At 39.3% G+C, this 22,486-nt stretch overlaps 1 protein-coding gene across 2 annotated transcripts in view; it reads right to left on the reverse strand.

Moving 5' to 3' along the window:
• Positions 1-20,564, reverse strand: part of PRMT3 (protein arginine methyltransferase 3) — a 135,561-nt gene extending 114,997 nt beyond the window's left edge. Inside the window, exons 1-8 of one of the 2 annotated variants that reach the window (XM_069565325.1) lie at positions 20,078-20,564; positions 19,732-19,855; positions 18,067-18,149; positions 16,437-16,486; positions 15,690-15,792; positions 6,824-6,983; positions 5,445-5,589; positions 1,151-1,216 (exon numbers count right to left, since the gene is read on the reverse strand). In XM_069565325.1, the coding sequence (XP_069421426.1) occupies positions 1,151-1,216; positions 5,445-5,589; positions 6,824-6,983; positions 15,690-15,792; positions 16,437-16,486; positions 18,067-18,149; positions 19,732-19,855; positions 20,078-20,105 (759 nt within the window). In that variant the 5' untranslated portion in view covers positions 20,106-20,564. The remainder of the gene's footprint in view (positions 1-1,150; positions 1,217-5,444; positions 5,590-6,823; positions 6,984-15,689; positions 15,793-16,436; positions 16,487-18,066; positions 18,150-19,731; positions 19,856-20,077) is intronic. The other variant, XM_069565326.1, reaches the window with a different exon arrangement.
• Positions 20,565-22,486: the final 1,922 nt, after the last annotated feature.

Consider the following 22,486-nt stretch of genomic DNA (forward strand, 5'->3'; position numbering starts at 1 on the left):
TCGAACCCAGGTCTCCCACACTACAGGCAGATACTTTACCATGTGAGCCACCAAGGAAGCCCCTCAAGTAGAAAGAGAGGGGGAAAATTTCCAAGTGAGTGGCACAGACAATCATATACTAAATTAGTGGATTAACTTCCAGTAAGGTGGAACAAATAGAAAACCTGAACTCTTAGGTAAAATGCCAATGTAGAGAAGGAGGGAAAGAGAAAGTGAAGAAAAACTGGAAAAATTCACAAGGGAGGAAAAAATATATGACACAAATTTCACACACATACTCATACATACCATGAAGGATCATCTTTGAAATAACCAGAGGCAGTATAAAAACTAATTGTAAAATATAAAGTATCTCATAAAATGGTCTCAAAAAAAGGCACATAAAATAAATTCTACCTGAAAATATTTGACCCTATTTACCAAATGAGTTTTTAAATTAAGTTTTAACTAATTAATGTCAACTAAAATAATAATTAAATGCTTTGATATGGGGTTTATATTGTACATTTGAAATTAACAAGAATCACAGTAAATCAAAAACATGGTTTAAGAAAAACTTACCTAACTGAGCAAAGTGTAAGTTAAATCACTATAATTAATGAATTTCAATTAAAAAAAAGTGTAATGAATAACACCAATCAGCATTTCTGTTATCAGTATTCTGCACCACAGATCAGCATCACAAAAGTCTTCCATTAAATAAAGCCATTATACATGAAATCGGGCTTCCCTGGTAGCTCAGCTGGTAAAGAATCGGCCTGCAATGCAGGAGACCCTGGTTTGATTCCTGGGACAGGAAGATCCCCTTGAGGAGGGATAGGCTACCCACTCCAGTCTTCTTGGGCTTTCCTGATGGCTCAGACGGTAAAGAATCCACCTGCAATGCGTGAGATCTGGGTTTGATCCCTGGGTTGGGAAGACCCCCTGGAGGCGGGCATGGCAAACCACTCCAGTCTTCTTGCCTGGAGAATCTCTGCGGACAGAGGAGCCTGGCGGGCTACAGTTCATGGGGTCGCGAAGAGTGGGACAGGACTGAGTGACTAAGCACAGCACACACATGAAATCAACTGCTGTCACAATGACCTAAGAGAGGATTTCTGCTACCCGAGATCCACATGAAACATGTAATTCTATAGACTATGCTACTCACCTTGTCTTTGAAGATATGCGGGTTTTGGTATATAAAATCTCGGTAACTTTCTGTTCGTACTTTGTCCTAGGGCAGAGAAAGGAAAACATCACATTATACTTGACAAATAAGATTTTTTAAGGAAGATATCTGCTAATTATCACATACGTTTCTACAGCTCCTTTCTGCCTAGAAACCCATGTTTAATCTTTTTTTGCTACAAGAAAATAATAGGGACTTCCCTGCTAGTCCACTGGCTAAGACTTCAAGCTCTCAATGCAGGGGGCTCAGGTTCGATCCCTGGTAGGGGAACTAGATCCCATAAGCCACAACGAAAGATCCCGTGTGGTGAAACTAACACCCAGCACAGCCAAATAAATATTTTTCCAAAAAGAAAATAGGAACAGTAACAGCAACAACACACAAAGAAAACATTTAATAACATCACTGAAAGTCAAATAAGACCTAAGTTCTTAAAAATGTGCACGTTTTTGTCTTGACGTGCACCATCACTGTACGCCCTCAAGAGATAATTAATACTAATGGGCCTGATCCCTGTAGTAGAGCCAGGTTAGAATATGAGAGAAAAAGGACAGAACAGACAGATGTGAAAGTTATAGTCACATAATGAAAACTGAAGGTAAACTGAGTACAGTTTTCTGAGAAAGTCATCGACCAGCACCTACGTGATTTATAATCCTGTTTTGTTTCTACAACTGTCTGTAGTAGCAAATGATGCTTAAAAGCCTGTAAGCCTAAAAGTAAATCATTTGAGCCCTACAGCCCACATTATGAGACTTCTCCACTCCGGAGTCTCACATGACCTGGGACTCAGGCAGGCACTGAACGTTAACATTTATGTTGGTTCCTGAACAGTGCCAATTCCCTTTTAAATCACCTCAGCTGAGACATGTACTGACAGCAAATTAAGCAGTAAGGGCACAGTTGCTAAGGGAGTAAAATGAGTCTGATACAAATATCTCAAACCGGGAATTTTAAATTTCACACTTGATAAAAAGTAGTTATCAACAAACACTACAACATTTATACCATTCACATCACTAACAAAAAAAACATGTTCATGCCAATATTGCAATTTTAAAAAAAAGATATATATATATGTCTTAAATTAGAAGTTGTTTTACAGGGGGAATTCCATAATTAATTCCATGTTTTATGATAGAATTAGTTCTAACTACTTTACAAAGAAAATTTTAAATCAGGTTTATAAAATTTATGTATTTTAAGAATTATTATGAGAATCAATATATTCAATGAATTTATAATATTCAAATGAATTTAGACATACTATTAATTAATTTTACAAATCTTTAAAAAAATACCATTTCATACATTCTATTTTTATACTCTTCTTACACTATAACCAGTGATTTTTGCTGACACAACAAAACCCACAAAGGGTGAACGTCAGTCAAGAAGGCAGTCACTCAGAAAGCTCTCACCAATCACACTGCTCTCATTTAATCACTAGCACCCCAACTCCTGTCCTTAGTCCATGCACTGCTGCTCAGTTCAACCATAATCCTTCATCCGGCTCTTCCTACACATCCATCTGCTTTCACTCAGATGCTCACCCTGGTGCAATGAAATTCAAAGTATACTAATAAACACAGTGCTTTGGACATAGCAGAGCTTTGATTTAATAAATGAATTTTTGAGAGGAAAATCCACTGAATGTGAAAAATCCAAACAAATTAAAGACAAGCCCTTAAACCATTCCTAAAAATTTATTCCAACAAAGGACTAAAACTGTTCAATATAAAATAAGGTAATAAACAAAAATAAAATAATCTTTTGCACTCACCTATTAAAACTAAGAAACACAAAAGAACAAGAGGTTCTTTTGCTTCTCAATATTAAGAAGCAAAATAATCTTTTCAGACTAGTACATGGTGTCATGGAATTATTCCTACAAATATTTTTAAAATTTAAGTATGAGACTAAAGACAACAGAAAAATTATATACTATAAATTTTACTGATATAAGTTACAGCATGTTTTAAAATACAGGCTCATGAAGGTGGACAGAATGCCTGAGTCAGCTACAAATACAATGAAGAAAATGAAGTAAAGAAAAATTATTTAATGGTACTATAGTCTGGATAAATGTTCACCAGGATAAACAACGTTTTTCTTGGGAGAAGAAAAAAACAGAGGGGGAGAGAGAGAGAGAGAGAAAGATACATCTCAGATTTAAAACATTAGCAACAACTCCTTTCAGAAAGATAAAGTGGTGAAGGATTTTGAAAGTTCATGTCATCTATTCTGAGATCAACTACATCTCTGGAATTCAAAGTTACCTTCATCCTGATTCTGAAAAAGAAAATTACAAACTATCCTTATTTACAATCACTAAATAAGGCATATACAAAATAGTGTCATTAAAATACTGTATCTGAAACTAAGCAACAAAAAATCCAAGTAATATTTGTATAAAAGCAAGGCCAATTCTAAGCATGAAAGTAAGTCCTGTATGTATGGCTTCTCAATTTAAAATGATCATGTGAGATGATCAATTTTAATGATCTCAAATGTAAAGATCATGTGAGATTCTGGTAGTAACACAACCTTGAACAAATTATATGTGCTAAGAATTGTTCTGATAGGAAACAGAAGAAATATTGTGTGACATAAGGCAATATTTCATATTCGTCCACAGTATATAACTTAGCAAAATAAAAAATGGACAAATAGTCTTTTTGAATGAACTATATCCATATTTCCTATGATCCAAGGAGAGGTGGTTACACTGTATATCAGCTAAGGGGAATTAAGGCATGAGAAATTATATTAATAAAAATTCTTAAGTGATTCCAGATCTACAAGTGAAAAGACAGCACTGGGAATTTTCCACTGGAACTTCTTAATGTACATCAAAAGGACTTAAAGATACTCTATCTGGTATGAAATCCTCTAGTTACTGAAATATAGCTACAAGGGTCCAGGAGAGAGATTTGGAAATAAGTCCAAACTGGATTTCCCAGATGACTGAACCGAGAGCACTCAGATGTACTATCTTCTAGGAGTCTCAGTAACTTACCAGTCTGAAAAATCCAATACAATTTCCCTATCAAAAGCATTAAAGGTTCATGACATTGAAACTGATGGGGTGATTTAAAATGACGAACATGGGCAAAGAAAAACTCCTTTAAAGAAAATATTCTAGACACAATAAAATTAATTTTAACGAGGAAAACGATGTATGTCCATTTCTTTTAAATAAATGCATCCTGGACTTAAAATAATTTATTACTTATAACTGTTACTTGCAATCCTATGCACCTACCCAAGGAACAACAAAAAGCACAACCAACCACAAGTCATTAGTGAAGAAATGACATGACATTGCTTTAAAAGACCCCAAATAATTACAATTGCTATTAATCAGCAAACCTCCAACTCTGCAATCCTGCAAAACTGACTCAACAAAATATATACATGTTATTAAATATTCCTGATTGTTTTAAATAGGTGTTTCAAGGAACACAGTCTTCAGGCTTCCATAAAATAAATCAATCTTCTGAGGAAGGATTCAAAAGGGAATTTTTCTTTTGTTGGTTTTAAGAAAGGGAAAAAAAGGTAGTGACATCTAAAATTGACAGATAAACATCGAAAATTTTCAATAATTTTTAAACAACATTTGTTAGCTATTTTCACTTTTACTAAATTAAAAAATTACACTTTGCTTTTTTATAATCTATAATAGATGATAAAATGTATCTATTATACCAGGTACAGCTAGAAATCTACTTATAGTTTATACAAACATTACCATTATAAAAATTAAAATCAACCAAGTTCAAGTATCTAATCTGACTTAGGAAATTCTATCATTGATTTCAAATGTAAAAAAGTTATGCCATAACTGTGAGAATTATCTACAACTAACTTTATACCAAAGAATTATTCTTTGCCTAAACTAATGACAGGACTGCTAATTAAAACACTAATTTCTCCTTCACACATTAAAAGGCAAACATATAATTTATTTCTTCCTATTTAAAAGTTGCTCTTGAGAAGCCTAAAATCATTAGCAATTTTTCCCATTGTCCCATTTTAAGCAAAAGTAATCTTATAATAAAGATTAATAATGATCTTAAGTAGAATTTACAGTAATTCTGATACTTCTATAATCTTTTCAACGTAAGATGAGCTATCAAGTACCAAAAAGATCTAAAAAGCAGTTCTCAAAAAAAGAGAAAAAGGCAGTTCTACCATAGCATGTGTGCTAAGAACCAGTTTCACTCTATCTTTCCTTCAGCATGGACTTGGCACATCTGTGCTCTTTTCTAACCTTGAGCATTTCTTCGTGTATCCCATAATGCCCGTAGGAGCTGAAATAAACACCATCCTCATCCTCCGGGAGGTCTGCAATGGCAGTGGTAGATGACGGGCAGGCTCTGACATCTGCGTTCATCACAAAATCCTGAGCAAATTGTCTGTAATCAATTTGAAATACACCCTTGAGACAAGTTTATTGGACCATGAAAAAAGGAAAGGCTAGAGGCTGAGAGGCAGAGGTAGGAGGGGAGTGTGGAGTGTGATGAGCCTCTAAATCACGCTTTATCTTAAGCAACAAAAAGCTCCCCCTGCTGGATTTTAAGCAATGGGCATATTCAAACCCAGGTGGAAGTAGCCAACTGCAAGTTATGGCTGTTGATACCTTTCGACCAACAAAATAAGCATACTATGACTCTATTCACTTTTCTACTGTTTCAAAATCTTATTATATCGTGGAAAGGTTATATGAGCAGAAAGCAGATCCAAACTGGAAATTATTTACACACACCAACACCATCCACTTAGCCTCTAAAACTCAGTTCCCTCTCTGATCACAACACATCAGGAACCTATAATGTATACATGGGAAAGAAGTGTAAAGAGGCAGATAGAGTTGTTAGTTACTAGGTTACTCAGCATAAAATATCAGAAAAGGGGAAGGGAAACTACAATTCACTTGACTATTTTTCCTGCTGGACATTCTGGCAAACCATCAAATGGGTTCTCAGGCAGTAGCAGCCAACTTACAAATCTAACAGGTTAAGCTGGAGGTATATATATACTTGACAGAAAGGCAGAATCTCAGACTCTTATCTATTCAAGGCCTCCTGAATCAGAATATGTAGTTTATTGCATTACCCAGGTGATCTGCATACACGTAAAATTCTGACAAGTACTAAGCCAGCAGAATGCTAATTTATGCACTGTAGAAAACCATCTTATGGAGCCAGTTTTCTGATCACATACTTCACCATAATTATCATTTGATTCTTTAAAAGCAAATATCTCAACTGTATATTTTCCCCAAGTCTAAAAGTATTCATCCTTATACTTTAAAAAGCCTAGGAGAAGAAAAGTAAAGTGGAGAAAGCTATTAGAAAGAAGGTAATTCAAAAGAAGGTAGCATTAAGGAACAAAAGCACTCAAGAGGAAAACACTCCCGAGAACAATTACCATTAATATAAAGTAATTACATAGAAGTATATGAGAACAGAATTTTATGTTAATTAGTTATAGCCACAATGTACAAAAATACTGCATATCCTCAATATTACTAAAATTAAATATCTACACTGTGCTTTCTAGTACATGAAATATTTTACTGTATTCCACCTTGAACTGTATTATTTGAGGGCTCTAAACCATTAATTTTCTGTAAGATTGATAAACTACTTCATTTTCTGCAGGTCCTCACGTGCTCCAGCCAATGCAGCTTCAGCAGCTAGTGCCCTGGCTTCCGTGTGTTTCAGCTTTTCAACAAGAGATGCATTTTCACTGAGCCCATTGGGATATGAGAATGGGACTGACAGCGGTTCATAAAGATCTTCTACATCTAAAAAAAATGAATGGACATTATTTTCAGGCCATCTTATATGTGCACATCTTATATGTGCAACAACAAAGCACATATACATGTGTTACAAATAAATATATACTAAGTGCCTATTATGCAGCCAACTGAGAAAAACCAGTACATTAAATATTTAATATCCAAATTATTTTGAGTTTATAAAGAACATGCTATTAGTCTAAGTTTTTCACTAGTTGGCTAAACTGAACACACAAACAAACAGTAACTGTACTGAATCAAACCCAGGACAAAGCAAAAAAGTAGAAGGAAAAAAAATGCTAATATTTATTGATTGGGTATCTTCCAAATTCATGTATCACATCTCGTTTCATCTTCAAAACAAACCTAAAATATAAACATTTATCCCTGTTTTAAGACATGGGGAAAAATAAATTTCAGAGAAATTGACTAGCCCAAAGTCATAGAGCTGTTTAATGAGTGAACTATGATTCAAACCCATGCCTGCCTTTCTAGCCCATGTCCGGCCATCACAGAAGGCCATCTCTAGTCTCTGGGTCTTTACCTATAGAAAAACAGGTATTACATTTAGCTATTCCTTAAGGACAGCATGGAGGTTAAGGAATTTTCTACATTCACTAAGTTTTTCATCTTGGGTAAGGTGGTATGCAATCTATACACTGTCTTAGTGCTGATATTGTTAAATATCCTAATTCCTAATATTATTAAAAATTGAATTAAATTTAATTTCACTATATGTAAATTAGTAACTTCTGCTATAGAAGTTAATGTATGTAAATCATTAATTCTGCAAACAGAAATTAATATACAGAGCTAGTGAGTTGTACAAAACTTCAATGTCCACTGACTAGTCTAATTAACTTTCACATCAACTAAGGCAATAAAAACAATACAGGTATTATACTGTCTCCTCAGAGCAGCACTGAGGGAAACAGGACTTTTTTCCCCCATTCAGTCTTTACTTGCAACAATTCTTTAGAGCTGAGACAAAATACTAAGTTTAACAAATTCACAATAATATTATATAACTTAAAGACTAACGCCTAAATTGAACTTGTCATAAAAGCAGTGCAGGATAATCAGTCTGGCAGAATGCTGACTCTTCACTATAAAAACTATAGATTCATCCACTATTTAATTCATCCAAAATTAACAATAGCAACAAAACACTGCCAAACTGTTAAAGGATGGTGTACCATTTCTCTACTTCCCACTATAATTCTCATTGCGTATCTTGTCTTCAAAATGCTTTGAACTGTTTGCAAACCACCTTGTTAAAGAACTGAACAAAGAAACTGGCTTGTTTCAGCTAGTTTCTGTGATTTGCTTTCTGCTGCAATAGGTGAGTCACAATAAAAACTTGAAGTATTAATAATACAGTTTTCCCTTGGTATCTGCAAGGGCTCTGTTTCAGGACCTCCCTCAGATACCAAAACCCACAGATGCTCAAGCCCCTGTATAAAATGGCAATTTACACTTAGCACTTTAAATCATCTCTAGATTCCTTATAGTAACCAGTACAATATAAATGCTATACAAATAGTTGTAAATATAATGTAAGTAGTTGGCACTGGGCACCAAATTCAAGTTTTTTTTTTTAATTTTCTGGAATTTTTTTTCCTGAATATTTTTGATCTTTGGTTGAATCCAAAGATGCAGAACTCCTGCATACAACAGGCCAGTTGCACACAAATAATTATAAATTAAAGGTTAAGTGTATAGCTTTGAAAATGAGAAAGGATTCAGTAAACATTAACATTCATACCTACAGTATATCGAAACAGTCCTAAACCACACTCAGGAAGAACTGCCACATCTACATTCTATCTGAGGAAGTTCAAATCACCTGGACACTCTATCCTGGCTGCTGGAAACTACCACAAAAGCTAGTTTATCACGAAGACCTAACAATTATGAGAATAAATCTCACAAAATCTCTCAAAATACATGAAGCCAAAGCTGACAGAATTAATGGTAAAAGCAGAAAATCCTCTAAACACAGTCAGGGATTTAAATACACCTTAATCAACAATTGACGGGCAGATTTTTAAAATTCCAAAAAGACATAAAAAATCTGAAGAAAAATACTAGCATGGTGACCCATTTATACAATAATGTGCCCAATAACTATCTTGACACTTGTGAAGATTACTCATCAGTAATTTTGTAGAATGTCCCTCAACCTGGGACTGTCTGATGACTTTTTCATTACTGGAATAAGGTTATACACTTTTGGCAAGAACAACAGAGAAACAATGCTGTCTCCTCAGAGCATTACACAAAGGGGTTCATGATGTCAATATGGTTATTACTGGTGATGTTAACCTTGATCACTCGGTTGTGGTGGGGTCTGGCTTGGTTTTTCCACAAAAGTTAACATCTCCTTTGTAACAGATTTCTTAGGGGAGATACTTTGAACTATGCAAATCCTATCTCACCCACCTAAGTTTTCGCCCACTAATCTTAGCATCCATGGGTGGCTCTTCTCTGCAAGTTACTACTGCAGTACTTGCCTAATGCTGATTTTCTGTCTTTCTTCTTCAACATTTATTAATAGAAATTCTATGCCAAAGAAAGGCAATGCCAAAGAATGCTCAAACTACCACACAACTGCACTCATCTCACATGCTAGTAAAATAATGCTCAAAATTCTCCAAGCCAGGCTTCAGCAATACGTGAACCGTGAACTTCCTGATGTTCAAGCTGGTTTTAGAAAAGGGAGAGGAACCAGAGATCAAATTGCCAACATCCACTGGATCATGGGAAAAGGAAGAGAGTTCCAGAAAAACATCTATTTCTCTTTATTGACTATGCCAAAGCCTTTGACTGTGTGGATCACAATAAACTGTGGAAAATTCTGAGAGATGGGAATACTAGACCACCTGACCTGCCTCTTGAGAAACCTGTATACAGGTCAGGAAGCAACAGTTAGAACTGGACATGGAACAACGGACTGGTTCCAAATAGGAAAAGGAGTACGTCAAGGTTGTATATTGTCACCCTGCTTATTTAACTTATATGCAGAGTACATCATGAGAAATGCTGGGCTGGAGGAAGCACAAGCTAGAATCAAGATTGCCGGGAGAAATATCAATAACCTCAGATATGCAAATGACATCACCCTTATGGCAGAAAGTGAAGAGGAACAAAAAGTCTCTTGATGAAAGTGAAAGAGGAGAGTGAAAAAGTTGGCTTAAAGCTCAACGTTCAGAAAACGAAGATCATGGCATCTGGTCCCATCACTTCATGGCAAATAGATGGGGAAACAGTGGAAACAGTGGCTGACTATTTTTCTGGGCTCCAGGATCACTGCAGATGGTGATTGCAGCCGTGAAATTAAAAGACACTTGCTCCTTTGAAAGGAAAGTTATGACCAACCTAGACAGCATTATTAAAAAGCAGAGATATTACTTTGCCAACAAAGGTCCGTCTAGTCAAGGCTATGGTTTTTCCAGTGGTCCTGTACGGATGTGAGAGCTGGACTATAAAGAAGGCTGAACGCTGAAGAATTGATGCTTTTTTGAACTGTGGTGTTGGAGAAGACTCTTGAGAGTCCCTTGGACTGCAAGGAGATCCAACCAGTCCATCCTAAAGATCAGTCCTGGGTGTTCACTGGAGGGACTGTTAAAGCTGAAACTCCAATACTTTGGCCACCTGATGAGAAGAGCTGACTCATTTGAAAAGACCCTGATGCTGGGAAAGATTGAGGGCAGGAGAAGGGGACGACAGAGGATGAGATGGTTGGATGGCATCACCAAATCGATGGACATGGGTTTGGGTGGGCTCCAGGAGTTGGTGATGGACAGGGAGGCCTGGCGTGCTGCAGTTCATGGGGTCGCAAAGAGTCAGACACAACTGAGTGACTGAACTGAACGCTAAAGTGGAGATACTTCTTCCCATTTGATTATTCATGTCAGTATGAATTCATGGACATTTATATTATCCTAAGGGTTAAAACCCAACACTGTCATTTTCTGTGTTAATCAAATTCTTCCATTAGTTTTGGCCATTAGGAGCGCCTTCATGTTGGTTTCCTGCATTCTTCAGGTAAGTCTCTTTTCACTTTTTCTTAGGTACTTCCTTACTTTCTGGAACAAGATGTCCCACGTTTATCTTGTATTTTCCCTGCCGTATCACGGAATCAATCACCTCTCTCAGGACCCTTGGCACCTTATATTAATAAAGGATTGTAAATCAAGGTCTGGACATGATGGATGCTCATTGCTACTGACATTTTTCTAGGCCCTTTCAGCAAAGCTAGACAGTATATAAGTATGTATTATACTAACCCACACACATCTATACTTCTGTATCTGTCTATATGCACACACATCTGTATTTCTGTATCTATCTGTCTACATAAGAAATACTGTGAATTTGTACTTCTGATTCTAATCTCTCATCACAAGATTTATTTCATCCTTCAATTCATCCTCCTTCTCCAACAATGAGAAATCTGGCTCTTATCCATACCAACTTACTTTTTCCATTCTGGCATATGTGAAAATAGTGTCAGAATTGTTAATCCATACCCTCCAAGAAGGGCATCCCATGTGGCCAGTGGTAATGAATCTGCCCACCAATGCAGGAGACATGGGTTCAATCCCCAGGTTGGGAAGATCCCCTGGAGAAGGAAATGGCAACCCACTCCAGTATTCTTTTCTGGAAAATCCCATGGACAGAGGAGCCTGGCAGACTACAGACCATGGGGTCGTAGAGTCGGACATGACAGAGCAACTGAGGACACACATATATACACACATGCACCCTGCAAGAAACCCTTTTCTTTCTGGATTACAGCAGTTCCTTTTATTTGCAGCCTCAGCACAACATCCAGTCAAGGTCTCACATAGTTCTTCTCCTCCCCCCTCTCTGCAGTAGGGTTACACTATTCCTTTGTATTACAGTTCAGTTCACCTGTTAGTGCTTGCATTCCACCTCACACCAACATCACCCTCTTACCCCTTCAGACTCATCATTGCTGATTTAACTATATGAAAGCTACAAAAAACATGACTACAGTCCTGAGAGTCAGAGCTGCACAAAGATATGTTCAGTGAAGGTGTCACTCCCTCATCTCTGTTACCTCAGTCTCTGCTCTCTTCTTTCCAGCCTTGTCCCACAAATCCAAGTAAGCAACCAATCTCAATTTCTAGTTTATCCTTCCTATATTTCATTTGCAAAAATGAGCAGACCCATAAGCATCTTCTCAAATCTCTCCTACACGAAGAGTATCATACTAGATATTCTTTTGAGCTTTGCCTTCTTCATTTGACACTACATCTTGGAACTCCCCTAGCAGTCCAATGATTAAGACTCTGTGCTTCCAACACAGGGGGTCCAGGTTTGATCCCTGTTCAGGGAACTAAGATCCCACATGCCACAGAGAGCAACCAACAGATTACAAAAAAGAAACGAAAACAACAAAAGAGACAGAATGTCCTGGACAGCATTCTGCACCAGCTCAGTTCACTCTTTTTAATACAGGATTACTGCTCTGTGGTATGGACGTGCCAGTTTATTCAACCACTCTTCCATATATGGACAGTTAGGATGCTTTCAACATTGTGAAATTACAATGCTGCAATGAATAATCATGTTTTCTATGTATTTTCAGAGTGCTGGAGGTGTATCTTCAAGACCAATTCTTATGAGAGAAACTGCTGAGTTTAAAAGATCATGTCCAGGTTTGTTAGGTACTGCCAAATCTGATTCTACTAGCAGTGTATGACAGTGCCTCTCTCTTCACAGCCTTGTCAACAGACTGTGCTGTCATACTGTAAAAATCTTTACCAGTCTAAGAAGTGAGAAATGGTAACTTGCTGTTGGGTTATTTTTATACCTTTTTTTGGTCTACAGTCCAACCACATATCTTTCCTCATTGTTCCATCAATTGTTTGATCTTCTGTCCCTTAATTTTTAAGAGGCCTTTTACATGAAAAGGATATTAACCCCTTGTGGAATATGTTTCAAATACTATACCATACTTAAAAAAAAAACATTGACTAAACTCCATTTTATTCACTCAGATTTCATTAGTCTTTCCCTCATGTCCCCTTTCTGTCCCAAAATTTCACCCAGGACACTACACGTGTTTAGCGAAACCCTTCTTGGCTATGACAGTTTTTCAGGCTTCCCTTGTTTTTAACAACTTGGGCAGTTTTCAGGAGCACTGGCCAGACTCTGTGCAATGTCCCTCACTTTGTGTCTGTCTGATGGCTTTTCATGGTTATACTCAGGTTACTGGTCTGGAGGGAAGACCACTGAAGTAAAGTGTTATTTTCATCACATTGTACAAAGGGCTCATACTACCAACATGACTTATTATTGACGACACTAACCTTGATTACCTGGCTATGGTAGTGTTTGCCAGGTTTCTCCATCGTACAGTTACTTCTCCCCTCTTACACTATACATTCATTACCTATTTTCTTAGTCATCTTTTTAAATTTAGTTATCTTTACACCCTCAAAAGCCAAAATACAAAGCAGATGCTCAATAAATATTTACTGAAGGGCAGTGGAGGTGAAAAGGTCGGTCACCAAGCCAGGAGTCAAGGGGGATGAAGACCTTCTCTTCCATCTCTCTCCACCAACGGCCAGGAGCACAGATCCTTTGTGAGGCTTTTCTGTTTTGGCTGCAGGATCTTAGTTTCCCAACCAGAGACTGAACCTGTGCCCCTTGCAGTGGAAGCATGGAGTCCTGAAGAGGGCCCACCAGGGAAACCCGCAGATCCTTTGAGAGATGCAAACAGTTCACTAGTGAGCACACCCAGTTCAAGGTCCACTTCCTTCCCTAGGCCCTTTAACTGTTCCAAATCTCAGTCATGACTTCTTCATCTAACTCCTTAGAATCTATTTACTGCTGCTGCTAAGTCACTTTAGTCATGTTCGATTCTGTGACGCCATAGACGGCAGTCCACCAGGCTCTCCCATCTCTGGGATTCTCCAGGCAAGAACGCTGGAATGGGTTGCCATTTCCTTCTCCACTGCATTAAAGTGAAAAGTCAAAGTGAAGTCGCTCAGTCGTGTCCGACTCTTTGCGACCCCATGGACTGCAGCCTACCAGGCTCCTCCGTCCATGGGATTTTCCAGGCAAGAGTACTGGAGTGGGGTGCCATCGCCTTCTCCATCTATTTACTAATAATAACAAATTCTCTGTCATTAAGCACTTATCCTGACAGGTAATACACTAATATGCATTATCTTTGCAACAATTTTGTAAGACAGGTGTCATTATCTCCTTTTTACAAATTAAAATTAAGGCTGAAAGAAGTTTATATGCCTTTGGAAAGTAAAGAGTTCAATACTGGTCTGCATCCATCATAATCACCACACAGTACTCAGTATCTATTGATCTGAGTAACTGCTTTCTCTTCTGAACTGCCCTATTCTTCCTACTTCGCATGAAACTTACTACATTCCACCATATATTATTAACATAATACAGGACAGTCACTCAAATACAAAACATACCTACTATTAGATTATGGGCTCTCTACAGGAAGGACTCATTTGTTAGGTTTGTACAGAATTTAACATACTACTTTTAACCTGTGAGTGTTCAATTTGAGCTTAGGATGTCATGAAGACCACCTAGTGGGCACTTCGTCATGTATCAAAGAGATCACTCTGGTCACTTCTGAGGAGAAAATAAAATTTAAGAGAGGTTATAAAAACAAGAGAATCAACCTAGGCCTCACCAAATTTTAGAATTAAAGTTGGAAATCTGGCCCAAGTTCTCATTTTACAGATGAAGACTTAAAAACAGAAAGTGTAAGCACTTTGTCCAGGGTCACTTAGTCCCTGAATCATACTTTAAGGTTCTTACTACAGCATCACACTGCCACACAACTCCTGTTAATGGTAATTCTTAAGGAAAGGAGCGGTTCCCCACAGTTCTCACTTATCAGAGAACTGCTCAAATATATATTGTCAAACTGCTATCTGTGACAGTATGTGTCTATTTAGAACAGTCTTGCTGATCTAAAGACAGCAACCCTCTATGTCACCCAACTGGCACAGAAACATGAAAGAAAGTAATAAATTAAAAAATAACAATAATAAATCATGAACTCCAATAAATTAGATCCATAAAGGACGAATAAGAAGCCAAATGAATTTTCACAAGATTCCAGTTCAATAAGGAATGAACCAAAGCACAGAGCAAATAACTCAGAAAGAAAGCTACAGTCAAGAAATGAGTGAACCTGCCACAAGGCAGGCTTAAGAGTTAGTGTACATGGGTAAGCCCATGAGAATCTGCATGGAGTCTGCTCTACACCAACAGCTCTGAAAATTAGATATCTTAAGAAAAGTCAATCATCTGATGATGAGGTAAAAGCAGCAAATATTGCTAAATTTACTTAAATCTAATAAATATTATATCTGATTTAAATTTTTAAATTTAGATTTAAAAGTTGTCAATTTGAGTTACATTAAAAATTAGTCTGCCAACTAAAAATTACTCTCTTAAATTTTCCTATGTTTCCAAACATCTTGTACACAAGGTTTATCCCAAGCTCATAGCCCTCTCTGGTAATTGTTAGTGTGACTCACTTTTCAAGTGACTTAACTTATCCTACTGAAACCAACTACCCAAAAGGTCTTTCGAGAATCAAGAAGGTAACATATCTCCTGTAAAACCTAACCACTATTCTGCTGTAACAAATGACCCTACTTTAAAGTAGATGCCGTATGTTCAGCTTACCAAATTGAAGTAAAAGGTCATCTTCTAATACTGGCTTTAAATATTCTTCTTTCTCCCAAGGCACTGGGTTGTATATGGAATTCATATATTCAACTGTAGGATTCTGGAAGTAAAATCAATTGCATATTTTTTCACTGTACATAATCACACAATCCCCTTACCAAAAGAAAATTAAAAAAGGAAAACATATCTACATTAATACACAATTGCTATTTAAAATGAATCTGTGTTAACCTGGCATTCCATTAACTTGTCTGAATGACTGCTTAATTGTTTCGGTGCACAGTTTTATACTGTTTGGATTTGCGGGAAATGGCAATATAAATATCAACTAACCAGAAGAAAGTGTTTAAAAAAACAGCAACCAAAGCACTTAAAAACCACACTAGAAATCAGAAATTTCTGATTTTACATAGACTGTATTTTTTATCTGACACTGAATTACTTTGCCACATAATACTGATTCATCTCTCACATGCAATTAAAAATCATACTTAAGTATGGTAAGTATGTATGATACCACACATAAGTATGGTACTTATGTATGTATGTAAGCACCATGTATTTACCTGGTGCTATGCATTGTGCTAGTTCCTAATGTCCAGGATTCCAATATGATGAGTGTCAAATTTAAAACACTTCCTTATATAGCAGCTCTTCATATTCTCTTAAAAATGGGTGCACTGATAATAATTGCAGTATTTCTTTAGGTTTTAAACGAAACTGTAAATTAAGCTACCATCTTACCTTAAGTCTAATAAAATTTATCAGTTTAATGTATCCATAAAATTCAAGTCCTAAAAGGGAAAAAAAAAAGTCACTTATTTCAACATGAGTTTTGTTTCATTGACTTGCTCCAGAGATGCTTCTCTGGTGAGACAACAGCCATAGATGACAAATTTTTAAATGCCTTCCTTGCATTTCTACAAAACGGGAATTTTTAGAATTCTACTCTTCTCAGAAAAATACCAGTAAGGAAAATTAGGCCCTAGATTTTACCAAGTATTTGGCAGTTGACACAAGAGCCAAATTTTCTAATTTCCCAATTTTTATAGCATCTACCAAACTATCATTTTGCCAAGACACAGAGTATACAAAGTGTACTGGCTTTTACATTAAGTTAAATGGTACAAATGAAAAAACAATAAGGCTTGTATCTGTTCTTATCTTTTCAGAAATGAAGCAGCATTTAAAATAAGGGAGAGCAAATAGCATGTCCAACCAATTATTATTTGTCATGAGAAAGACTGTTATGAGAACATGTGCTGTGCTAAGTCATTTCTCACGTCTGACTCTGCAACCCTACGGACTGCAGCCTTCCAGGTTCCTCTGTCCGTGGGGTTCTCCAGGCAAGAATACTGGAGGGGGTTGCCATGCCCTCCCCCAGGGGATCTTCCCAACCCAGGGATTGAACATGCAGCTTCTGTGCCCCCTGCACTGCAGGCGGATTCTTCACCGCTGAGCCACCAGGAAAGCGCTGGCAAAAGACTGTTATGAGAACATACTGGTATACGAAAGTGTTTCATATGCATAACAACATACAAAACCCCTATTTGATAAGTGAAAACATAAAATTATATTAAGCATGATTCCAATTTTAAAAGGCACATTAGAAATATGAAAAAAAAACAAACAATGAAACAGTACTTTATGTCTTACAAAAATAGTTGCAGTTGAACTTCTGGTTCACAAACATAACTGCATCATATGTGTATCCAAGACCTAAAATCTGCCCATTTGCTATTCTTCAGTAATGTCCTTTCTAGTTATTAGTAAACACAGGGACCAAAAAGTCAATTCTCTACTGAATTAATTTTAGTATCATACTGTAGCTCTTCAATATTTATTTAAAGCAGAAGGCTCTAAGTACGTCTAGATCCAAGTCAGAACAGAATCATCATCTGAACCTCTGGCTACCACCTTAACTTTATCACTCCTTACTTCCATACTCTCTTACTGAACTCCTTATAAACTCAGTCTCCTATGCCCTGAAGCCTGTGTTGTGCTCTGAGCTGGTACACTGTCTTTTTTCATAATGATCTGCCTCCTTTTCCAAAGTCCACCTATACCCTTATTCTCCCTATTCTAATATTCCCCCCTTCTCTTAAAATGACTAAAATGCAATCACATGCCAAGAGCGTTTTTTTCCCTTTCTAGCTGTGAAGCCAATTTAAGCTTAAATACAGTGACTCTTATCTAGAAGAATGACTTATTAATATTTCCTCAAAAACCACTTGCCAAAAACACCTTATTTTCATAAACTGTTACTATATGTTTCACTATATTAGACTTGTATAAAAAAAGAAGATGTGGAAAAACATAAAGTTTGAATTTGAATTTCATTACTAAAATTTTATTTATTCTAAAAAATACTTACCATGTTTATGAACCATGTTATCAATACTAAATTGATGTTCTGACTTACAATGTGAAAATGTTTCTTCAGCAGATGTAAATAACCTGAAAAATCAAGCAATAGCTTCATGGAATAGTCCCCTAACAACTCTAAGTACTGATTTCATACTTAATCAGATATAAACTTTTCCCCCTCACTCTACAAGTTTCCAGTTTTACTTCCAATTAATAATAATAATAAAAACCACCTGTAAAGAGGATCCCAGCACTTCTAAAGAGAATTAGTACTTCTGAGTTCCATTTTACACCTAAAACAAACTGTCCTTTAAAGATCAAGATTAATTTGCCAAACAATAGTAATGAATTTATCACAAAGCTTTTGAGAGAGAGAAATCCCTTTGATAATCTCTCTCTCAAGACATGAACATTCCCCATGTAAGACTCTTTTTTCCTCAAAGTATCAACTCTTGTTTTCAGAGGCTCTGAACTGGCACAGCTCAAACATCTTTTAGAAATAAAGCATAAAACGTAATTTTATAACGGGCATATTTCCAAAGTGCCATATTTCAAAAAGTGGTCTTATCGTGCTCCACAAGGATTTGCATTACACACACTGGGAGGCCCAAGCTTCTTTATTATGTTATCTGCAAAACTGAAGGATGCACAATGTTAGGAATTGACAACAGAGACACATCTTTATGCTTCGCACATAGGCGGCAGTTTTAAATAAACATTTACCAAGATAGGTTATTTTTGTAGTATTTAAGCAGCCTACCACAAAGAAGTACCTCCCTGATACTCAATAAATATTTTGTGACTAGAGTATATGCACACATCCCTTATTTACCCAAATGAGGCTACATGTGGAAACTGACGAAATCAAGAGAAGCTAATATACCATCAATCAGCACCATGCCCAAATTCAGGGGGCACTAGTAAAATGTTTACTAAAGTAATACTAGTCAATGCCAATCAGTCCTCTTTCATCCGCACTTGCCCAGAGAAGCAGCCAAAGTCAAAGCTTGTTGAGATGAAGAGGCAGAATTTTAAACGGAAAGAACACTATTTTGGATATAAGACAAACACTCTGAACAAGTTACTGGTATTGCCATGTCTTTCTCACAAAGCGAAAAAGACATCAATTTCCTTCACCTTCAACAGGTGGGGATCCTCTAACAAAGATGATTCTTTAAATGGTTCAAATGAACTATCTACACCTGAAAAGCTTTCTACTTGTCAAACAAATATAGAAAGGAAGAGCTGGAAGGATTCTGAGGGATTAATCTAGTTTAGTGACTCCCAAATTTGTTATTCTTTAGAATCACTTCGGATAGTCTTTGTTAAAAAGCAGATTCCTAAACACTAACCCTGATTTAGAAGGGCGGAGGTGCAAAATTTAGCATGTTATTTTTTTTTCTTAAGAGTTTTAGGTGACAACCAGACTAGGGAACCACAGATCCAGTCCAGAACACTTTTTACACAAGGGGAAACTAAAGGCCGTCGAAGACCAATACTGTAACCTGGCTTCCAGTTCATGGCGCCTCCCTCTGGACAAACCCTCAGTCCCAAACACGGGTTCCACATTTCCAGGGCAGCCACTCGGGTTACAGACTCCAGCTGAACCGACCACGAAAACCCACGTGGCTCGGCCACGCTGGGCCAGAGCCTGGCGCTGAGGTGGACGAACCTGTCACAGAAGAGGCAGGGGGTCTGCTGCTCGGCGTGGGGGAGATCCGCATCGTCCTCATCCTCCCAGCTGGCCTCATCTCCGCTGTCCGACAGGCCTGGAGGGTCCTCCTCCTCCGCGGCGCCTAGCACACGCAAACGGTCAGACGGCCTCGGACACCAGTGCTAAACGGGCGCACGAGGGGCAGGGAGGGGAGAAGGCTCTGGGCCCGGCCGGCCCTCCCCCCCGCACCTCCCCGTCCCTCTCCGCTGGGCCCCTCCGCCCCGACCGGGGCGCAGGGCGAGAAAGGGGCTCTCACTGGCCCCTCGGCGGCGCGGCCTGCACGCTGAGGGGTCGGGGTACCCACCAGTAGTGCCTGACGCTAAAGAGCACATGGCTGGGGCGGCCCTGGGAGACCAGCGTGCCTCGAGGCGGGGAACGGCTGGAGCAGCGCGCGCGTAGCCGCCTCAGAGCAACGCCGGCCCGGGAATCCCGGAAGTAACGTGAGCGCGCAGCGGCGCGGTTGCTCGGGGAAACCTCGGGGACGCCAGGAAACGCGAGAGCGCGCGCGCCGGCTCGCGAGCACTTCCGGCCTCAGGTGCGTGGCGTCTTTCGCGTGAGCTGGGGTAGGCGGGGCGAGGGCGGGGTTCTTCCCCGCGCCCCCCTCTCTCCCCGGCCAACGCAGGGAGGACGCAGCGCGCGCCGAATGTGCGCGGAAGCCTGGGTTGGGCCTTGCAGCTTGTAGGTAGTTTTTGTGTTCTCCTCGGGCTGCGGCAGGCATTAGCGTTGACGCCCTCGCCTACAGCCCAGAGCCAACAGCGGCTCCGCAGCCCGCATCGCTCCCCTAGTCCATCCCTTATTCGAGGGAAGAGCGGCTAGTAGAGGGCGATCTGCTTGCAGCGCCCTCTGGTGGCGGAGGTCAAGCGCAGGCCAGAGCCTGGGACTCCACCCTGGTTCAGGCCCCGAGGCGCCTCTGGGGTGCGACTGGGGAAATGGAACTGCAGAGACCATTGAATGGAATGTACCAGGGGCCAAAGCCTGAAGGGCTGTTTTAAGCAGTTTTGTCTGTGAAGTACATCTCCCAAGTTCTAGTACCAGATGTTAGCACTGGGCTTGGCACAAATTTATCCAGTTAAACTGACTGCTGTGGCCTGCCAGGCTCTAATTTTGCCTAACATCTCAACTTATGCCTCCTCCGTGGGCCCCGCTCTCCAGGGACTTTCCTGGTGGCTCAGACGGTGAAGAGTCTGTCTACATGTGAGAGACCTGGGTTGGACCCCTGGGTCAGGAAGATCCTCTGGAGAAGGAAATGGCAACCCACTCCAGTACTCTTCTCTGGAAAATCTCGTGGGAGGAGGAGCCTGGTAGTCTACAATCCAACACGACTAAGCGACTAAACTTTTCACTCCAGCCTTTCATTTGGTGCTACCCATTTTCCCATCTCTATTGTCTGTGATAACAAAGTTCTACTGAAGAGGAGGTACTTTTGTCTTCGCCGGCAAGTCTCAGACCATTTTTCTTAAGTACTTTTCCATTGTCATCCTAGCAGCATCCAGTCAGTTTCTTAGCACCTGCGTGTGTGCTGTCTCTTCAGTCGCCTCCGACTCTTTGCGACCCCATGGACTGTAGCCCACCAGGTTCCTCTGTCCATGGGGATTCTTCAGGCAAGAATACTGGAGTGGGTTGCCATGTCTTTCTCCGGGGGATATTCCAGACCCAGGGATCGAACCCTTGTCTCCTACATTGCAGGTGGGTTCTTTACCACTAGCGCCACCTGGGAAGCCCCTTTTCCTTTCTTTCAGTCTAGCCACAGTACTGTTTGAGCATGAGGGAAGGGCCATGTCTCTACTTTCATTTCTCTGGCACATAATATGTGGCCTAACTTATAGTAGCTACTCAGTAAATTTGCGGAGTGAACAAAAGAAATCCTTAATGAGAATTCCTTGTATTATTGCTACAGTCTTCTGAAGTTTACTCCTTTTACTGCAACCCCTATGGGACAGAATCCATCAAATACTAATTTTGAGGTCCCCTTATATCAGGATGTGCCACTCTGCCTTCCTTAGTCACTCAGTCGTGTCCAACTCTTTGCAAACCCCACGGACTACAGCCTGCCAGGCTCCTCTGTCCATGGAATTATCCAGGCAGGAATACTGGAGTGGGTTGCTGTGCCCTTCTCCAGGGGATCTTCCAAACCCAGGGATTGAACCGTCTCTGGCATTGCAGGCAGATTCTTTAACGTCTGAGCCAGCAGGGAAGCCCAAGAAAACTGGAGTGGGTAGGCTATCCCTTCTCCAGGGCATCTTCCCAACCCATGAATCAAACCCGGGTCTCCTGCATGGCAGGTGGATTGTTTACCAGCTGAGCTACCAGGGAAGCCCATGTTATAGGATACTGCCAGACTATCTGCTGGCTTCGCTAGGTTAGACTTACTGTTCACTGTTTACTGTTGTAAACCCACTGCCTACATGTCTAGTGGCACACAGAAGTGGCACATATTATTGAATGAACTAATGAATTCAAAGTCATTTGTTAACTGGGCTCATCCAGCTTTTTCCTTCATCCTTCCAACACACTCTCCAGCAAGGCTTATCTTTCCCGTCTGCATAACATTTGGAGGAAAATGTGCTAAATCCCACTAACACCCCAGGTAGCTCAGTGGAGCCACAGGTTTGATCCCTGGATTGGGAAGACCCCCTGCAGAAGGAAGTGGCAACCCACTCCAGTATTCTTGCCTGGAACATCCCATGAACAGAGGAGCCTGGCGGGCTACAGT

The sequence above is a fragment of the Ovis canadensis genome, chromosome 21 (genome assembly GCF_042477335.2).
Source record: "Ovis canadensis isolate MfBH-ARS-UI-01 breed Bighorn chromosome 21, ARS-UI_OviCan_v2, whole genome shotgun sequence".
In the NCBI taxonomy this organism is placed as follows: domain Eukaryota; kingdom Metazoa; phylum Chordata; class Mammalia; order Artiodactyla; family Bovidae; genus Ovis; species Ovis canadensis.